At 37.6% G+C, this 6,787-nt stretch overlaps 2 protein-coding genes across 6 annotated transcripts in view; one reads left to right on the top strand and one right to left on the bottom strand.

Annotated features, from left to right (window-relative positions):
• The window catches only part of bokb (BCL2 family apoptosis regulator BOK b), a 15,374-nt gene extending 11,861 nt beyond the window's left edge, over positions 1 to 3,513 (top strand). For 4 of the 5 annotated variants that reach the window (XM_014031285.1, XM_014031298.1, XM_014031306.1 and 1 more), the window contains 3 exons: positions 546 to 709; positions 2,539 to 2,636; positions 2,740 to 3,513. In XM_014031285.1, the coding sequence (XP_013886739.1) occupies positions 546 to 709; positions 2,539 to 2,636; positions 2,740 to 2,812 (335 nt within the window). In that variant the 3' untranslated portion in view covers positions 2,813 to 3,513. Of the gene's footprint in view, positions 1 to 545; positions 710 to 2,538 lie in introns of all 5 variants that reach the window. The other variant, XM_014031314.1, reaches the window with a different exon arrangement.
• Positions 3,514 to 5,721: 2,208 nt separating this feature from the next.
• The window catches only part of thap4 (THAP domain containing 4), a 3,918-nt gene continuing 2,852 nt past the window's right edge, over positions 5,722 to 6,787 (bottom strand). Inside the window, exons 3-5 of the mRNA XM_014031331.1 lie at positions 6,328 to 6,437; positions 6,102 to 6,205; positions 5,722 to 5,995 (exon numbers count right to left, since the gene is read on the bottom strand). Of these exons, the coding sequence (XP_013886785.1) occupies positions 5,879 to 5,995; positions 6,102 to 6,205; positions 6,328 to 6,437 (331 nt within the window). The 3' untranslated portion in view covers positions 5,722 to 5,878. The remainder of the gene's footprint in view (positions 5,996 to 6,101; positions 6,206 to 6,327; positions 6,438 to 6,787) is intronic.

The following is a 6,787-nucleotide window of genomic DNA, read 5'->3' on the forward strand; positions in this document are numbered from 1 at the left end:
CCACTGTAGTAACCTCTCCTGAAGTATACTAACTTGGGACAAGCCTCTCAACAGACAGTCACCATCTTCGTTACCATACGAAGTGGAAATGGTTTTTCCACCCCAGGAAACCCAGTGTTCGGCGAGAAGATCTAAGCTCATGTGCCCATGAGCAGATCTTAACTGCAGGATCACGATATCACTAATCGTGACCAAAACAACCAGTTTTAAGGCTCCACTAAGTTTTATCTGAAAACTTCTGTGAGACATAATTCTTGGTTTATTCACATAATAACTTTAATTGCTGGATGTTCAGCCCCTGAGCTGTTGACCTGCAGTAACTGTGGTCCCCAGAGCAATTTAGTTGAATAGCCCTGATTTAATCTAAGAATTAAGAGAAAAAAGTCAGAACTAAGGGAAAAAATATAATTTTTTTTGCTCTGTGGTCCTAATTCTTTTTTATTCCTTGAGTCTGAGATGCCTACAGAGAGCTTTAAGATGTGTTTATATCCAGTCCACATAAAGATAATTCCCCCCTGTCCTCTCTGTCGTTCCTCTTGCTGTAGGTATAACCTGGGGTAAGGTGGTCTCCATGTACGCCGTCGCAGGAGCTCTGGCGGTGGACTGCGTCAGACACGGACATCCAACAACGGTGCATGTCTTAGTGGACAGCCTGGGACAGTTTGTGCGCAAGTTCCTTGTTCCCTGGCTGAGGAGGCGGGGTGGATGGGTGAGGCTGACGACAACACACAATGCACAAGTGGTGTCAGAAATGGTTGTATCCAGATTCATGCAACAAGAATTTATTTTATTTCATTTTATTTTATTTTTAAGGAGACACCTAAAGCAAATGAATATATAAAAATACATCTCTGCCTGCAATTAGGAGCTCTGCAGCTTTTGTTACAATATTTGTAAAAAAATAAAAGCCTCTATTAAGTATTATTTCAACTTGTACTATTTAAATGTCCTCACAACCATCATTCATATTGGAAATCTTAATTTTTATTATCAAATTATTTTTTTCTTGGTTAAAAACCTGATTTTTAAAAACATTTCTGATCATTCATCAATAAGCTGCAACTGGACTAATGTAATGTAAATGTGACCCATCATATCGAAATGAGGATTAAGTCAAATTTGGTCAAAATGACCTAATTACATTTTCAGATTAAGATAAGATAAGATGAGATAAACCTTTATTGTCATTGTACAGAGCACAATGAAATTACAGTTCAGAACACCCATTCAGAAGAAGACAGAACATAACAAACATAGGAGAACAGGTGCTCTGGGTCATGCTGCCACCGACCCTACACAGAACAACGATCATCTTCATGAAGACATCATGAGGAGGAGCAACCCTTAAAAGAAAAAACTAAAAACCACACAAGGGAAGATGAGGAAAAAATATATTTTAAATGCAATATTCTGATCCCTGCTTCATTCTGATATCATAAGTAAATCCATATATATGACTTAATTTGTGTTGTTGGTTATGATAATACATAAGTATTTGTTCTGAATCCTAATTTTATGAGATTTTGATGTCCTTTATAAAGAGGAAACCTCAAATCATATTTGAATATTGAGATTTCCCAGTTGAAATGAAACAAAACTTTGCTAGCTGTCATGGAAAATCTCAAAATTTTAAGGCATTTTTTTCTCAAACTCAGGTTTTGTTGCTACTGCTCAAAAAAGTGCTTCAAAATTTTGTTTTATGATTATATTTCAGACAGTTCATTCAAATGATACATTGATAAGGCATTTTTTCATTATGTTTTGACAAAATGCAATTTTTGCAAAGGTTTTAATCAAAACCATACATTTGCCTATTTCTCCATATCCCACTTTGAGACTTAATGCTCATTTCGATGTGATGGATCACAAATGATTGTGAACTGTTATTTATATTTTAATTATTGGAGTTTTTCTACATAAGTTGATTTTTATAAATCCTACATTTTAATTTGTTTAATTGAATAGAAAAAATTTGGTCTGTGTTTCTAAATATTGTCAGTGCCGGAAAATAAAACATTATTACCTGTTTAAATGCAAATAAAGCTATTTATAGGCCTATATGTTGAGTTAAACCAGTTAAGGAAAAATTATTAAAAACACTATGATATTTAATTTAGATTCCCAACAATATAAAATAAGCATTTGAAGGTTTTTATGCCAACAAATTAGTCAAGTTCACATAAATTCATGATACTGATATATGAAAGTGTTGCTTATTAGAAGCCATGAAAAAATCAGCAAAAAGCAGACATATCTGTGTTTTTTTTTTTTTTACTTATATAGCACATTTCATTAACAAGACAATTCATGGTGCTTTAAATGATAAAAACAAAAACAAAAATACATTACAGTGACATAATATGTTTCAGTCAGTATTTTAAATAGAACAAAGGTAACTCTTAGATAAATGTGTTTTCAAACTTTTCTGTGTTCTTACAGTTTCCTAGGAGATTGGTCCAGATTAGTGTGGCATAAAAACTGAACTTGATGCACTCAGGTGGTAAAAGCTTTTGTATTTCTGTGTTTGCGTCCCGTCAGACGGAGATCACAAAGTGTGTGGTGAGGATGGATCTCTTCCCACAACGCCACTGGTTGTCCTCCCTCGTTGAGTCGCTCAAGTATTTCCTCACCACGCTGTACGTCTACATCATGAAGGAACAGTGAGCAGACGGAGAGGAGATGGGGTTTTATTTATATTTTTATTTTTTTGGATGATGGAACTGAAATCTTCGACTTCAGATTGTCCGTTCTGTTGCTGGATGTCCACCGGCGAGTGTGTCGTCCGCAGCGTGCTGGTGTCGTTTCTGCGTGAGGGATTACCCTTCAGCCAAAGAGTAGTCGCCTGGTGTCGTGGCCAGAGACTTCAGGAGGGAATTCAACAACTTAAAAAATGTTTCTAATATTTGCCTCTTCTGCACCAGTTTCTGTCTGTTAACACTGAGGCTTTTCCAGTGGGATGTGAAGCTTTTCATGCTGCTGATGTTAGCAGCCTGATGCTCAGTTGAAGGTGAATGAATTATGTTTTGTGAGAAGTGATGGAGATGACTGTGTTTGTAGCTCGGACAACCTTTCTGGGTCAGAACAGAAGAGTTTCAATCAGCTCTGAGTTTCCACTTGTTGTAGGTTCTGACCTGTTTACACTTGATAAGTATAAGCTTTACTTAACGAACGCCCATTGATGATTTAAAATTACCCTGTAAATTCTGCAGTTTTTTTTCTCCACATCAAGCACTTTTAATATTTTGGGCTTTCAGAGGACAGTCTGAATGTAAATATTTCTGCTATTTTTTGCCTGTTTTTAATTTTTAACCTATTTATTTATAATTTTACGTCTTTTTTTTTACACTTTGGTCATGAGTAACCTTTCACTGCAGTATAATTAACTGTCAGCGTGGATGCTGTTCAGGATGGTTGTGTGGGATCGGTGTCACCTTCACCGTGTTAATTTGCACATGAGTTTTTTTGCTTGTTTTTTTTTTTTTACAACACAATTAAATGAACCAAATACTCACTGATGGACTTTTGTGTTTATTCCGTTGTTTTACCAGCTTTTATTAGTAAGTAAGTAAGTAAGTAAAGTTTTATTTATATAGCGCCTTTCACAGAAATAAATTCACAAGGTGCTGTACATTCAGGGAAGGGGGAAGCGGCAGTTAAGACAGGTCATGTAGCAAACACAGTTGCGCTACCTTTAGACAAACAGAAAACAGAAAAACTGAAAAAAAACACAAGGGAAAATGAGGAAAAAAGCAGAAACATCATATTGTATCAACACTGTGACACACTATGGTGTTTATGAAAAAAACTCTGCATAGAGCAAGATTATTAGCCAGAGGAGTAAGTGAGTTTTAAGGGGCCCGAAGAATCCAGTCCCCAAGGCCAGCGCAGCCAAAGTTCAGACTATAGATGGTCAGTTTTCATTCACGTTTGTCTCCTGCTTTGTGGGTTTACACGTACTGAAGTGGTCTCATTAATCAAAAAATGACTGACTTTTCTATACTTTTTATAGGGATTAAAACATTAAGGACACCAGGATTATAGCTTTTGTACCAATTGTGAATATGGACTGGACTGAACTTACAGAGCGCTTTATCAAGTCCCTCCAGACCCCAAAGCGCTTTACACTAAGTCACTCACCCATTCACACACTGATGATGGCAAACTACATTGTGGCCACAGCTACCCTGGGGTACACTGACAGAGGTGGGGCTGCCATGCACTGGCGCCACTGGACCCTCTGACCACCATCAGTAGGCAAGGTGGGTGAAATGTCTTGCCCAAGGACACAACGACTGAARCAGCTGGACGGGGGATCGAACCGGCGACCTTCTGGTACCAGGACGACTCCACTAACCACTCCGCCACAGCCGCCCACATATACAAATATATTTCAGTTTATATATATTTTTTATAAATGGTTTATACATACTGTATGTTTATTCATGAGCTAAAATTTCTACACATAATCAGCTCAGAGTTGCAATTTTCTTTTTAGATTCCCTTCCCTTTGACTGATTTTTTTGGGGCATATTTTAAATCTAAGGGTGCCGGATCTGAGCACTGAACATGAATCAGTTTTTAACCATTTTGTTTGTGTTTAGCATCAGCAGCAAAGTCAGACTGCATAATCTTTTTTTTTGCAGGAATTTCATTCTATCTTTAATAAACATTAAATCAGAGCTATTCAACTAAATTGCTCTGAGGGCCACAGTTACTGCAGGTCAACAGCTCAGGGGCCGAATATCCAGCAATTAAAGTTATTTTGTGAATAAACCAAAAATTACAAAGATCTGTTACTTTTGAAAGTTTATTTTGCTGCATTTAATCATGAATACAACATACAGAACCCTATAAAAGTAATTAAACAATATCAAAAACAAAAAAAAAGCACATTATGCCTACTATTTGACGCTACCAATTTTATTTTCACTTTCATAGTTTTGTCTTCAACTGCTTGTAGTTTTAACTGTTTTGAATTTTCATGTTTTTACCAACTTGTAGACAAGATCCTGATGTTTTTGTAGATACCAAACATGTCTATGTTTAACTAAAAGAACTCATAGTAAATAAAGTAGAAACCCAGGGGTTTGGAGATGAATGAACCAATTGGCGGGCCGAACTTTGGTCACTCGCGGGCCGGATGTGGCCCTCGGGCCAGCAATTGAATAGCCCTGCATTAATATCTCCACATTTAACCGGAGTTATAACAGGTTTAATAAAGCAGCATTTTATTGTTCTGAGTATCTCTTCTTTCTCATATTTAACAACTTAAAAAACGACACCTTAGATATTCTAACAGAACTCTGCCTGTTTTACCATTTGATGTTACCACTTCACCCTTTTTAAAAGATCTGTCTTGCTTACCACAAACAAACCTCATTAGGTAACACAATGCCTGGTTAAAAATTAAATATACAGTAGTGATTGATTACAGAAAATTGTCATTAAAAAGCCAATTCAGCTGCCAGAATTAAAGACATGTAGTCTGTACACATCGCACCGATACCTGGGTTCCTGAAATACACTAAAGGAGTTTTTTAAAACTGTCAATCACCCAGATGAAGTTTAACATATCACTCATTAAAATGACTAATACATGTATGAACTGCATGAAGTTTAATAACTCAAATCACTGCAGCTAATTGTATCAATTATGAATACATAAAAGAGAAATCTAGTTTTTACCATTCATTAGAGGAAAATAAGAATCACTAAACACAGTAAAACTTAAACAAAACAGTTTATTTAAATGCCTCCAACATGTTCCCAAACCTACATCTGTGCATCTCAACACACACACACACAACAACATGAGTACAGATTGTCCTGATGGCTCTGTGTGAAGGACGGAGACGCCTGACTGGTCGGACCACACGGGTCAAAGCGAGCGGCGGTAAGTGATGTGCAAATGCTGAGAGGGTGGCTGGTTGTCTGTCGCCATGATAACCGTCTGCTCCAGCTTCCCATCTGGTCGGAGCTGAAGGACCCGAGAAATCTGAATAAACAAACAAACAAATAAATAAATAAATAAGATGTTTATGGAGGGAACGAGGTTATTGGCAGAGAAGGGCAGCAGCGTTTCCTGAGAGGACGACTCTGACCTGCTGCACATGAGGCTCCTTGGCAAAAGATATCCTGGCCAGGCTTTGGGACTGCAGTTTCAGCTGCTGTCCCGTCAGCTCCCCCTCCTCGATGTCTACCAGACCTGCACGAGAAACCGTACGAGGCAGGTCGGGTTTAGCGATGCTTTGACAAAGTTAGCAGAAACTGGGCTGTAGACCACCCTGATAACAGGAACCAGCTTGCATTTAGTAGTTTCAGGTCTACCTGTGTTCTGTGCGTTGATGAAGGCCACTTTGTTGGTCCCCGGCTGGATTCGAATGAAACCACATTCTCTGTGCATTGGTTTGTTGGTCTCCGCATGAAACGCATTGAACCTGTAGAGAACAAAGAGTTAGCATTTTTATCTTTATTCTTATTTATCTCCAAATCTTTTAGTCAGGTTAGTGATCTGAATATTGGGCCTCATGCAAGAACCATTCGTACGAAYAGATTTGTTGTTGTGCGTACGACATGATTTAGGAGAATTTGTGGCATTCACCAATGTTTTCGTTTTCTAAGATTTTCTTCAGATACAAACAAATTTCACGAGTGGTCCAGACCTGTTGTATCTTTTACGAGCAGTCAGTCTGCTGTTATCCAGACGGATTTGATTTGATTTGATTTATTGATTTAACAGGAAAAGATTACTAAAAATCAAGCCTGACTCAGCATAATTGCTGTTTTA

Source organism: Austrofundulus limnaeus, unplaced genomic scaffold (assembly GCF_001266775.1).
Source record: "Austrofundulus limnaeus strain Quisiro unplaced genomic scaffold, Austrofundulus_limnaeus-1.0 Scaffold6, whole genome shotgun sequence".
Classification (NCBI taxonomy): domain Eukaryota; kingdom Metazoa; phylum Chordata; class Actinopteri; order Cyprinodontiformes; family Rivulidae; genus Austrofundulus; species Austrofundulus limnaeus.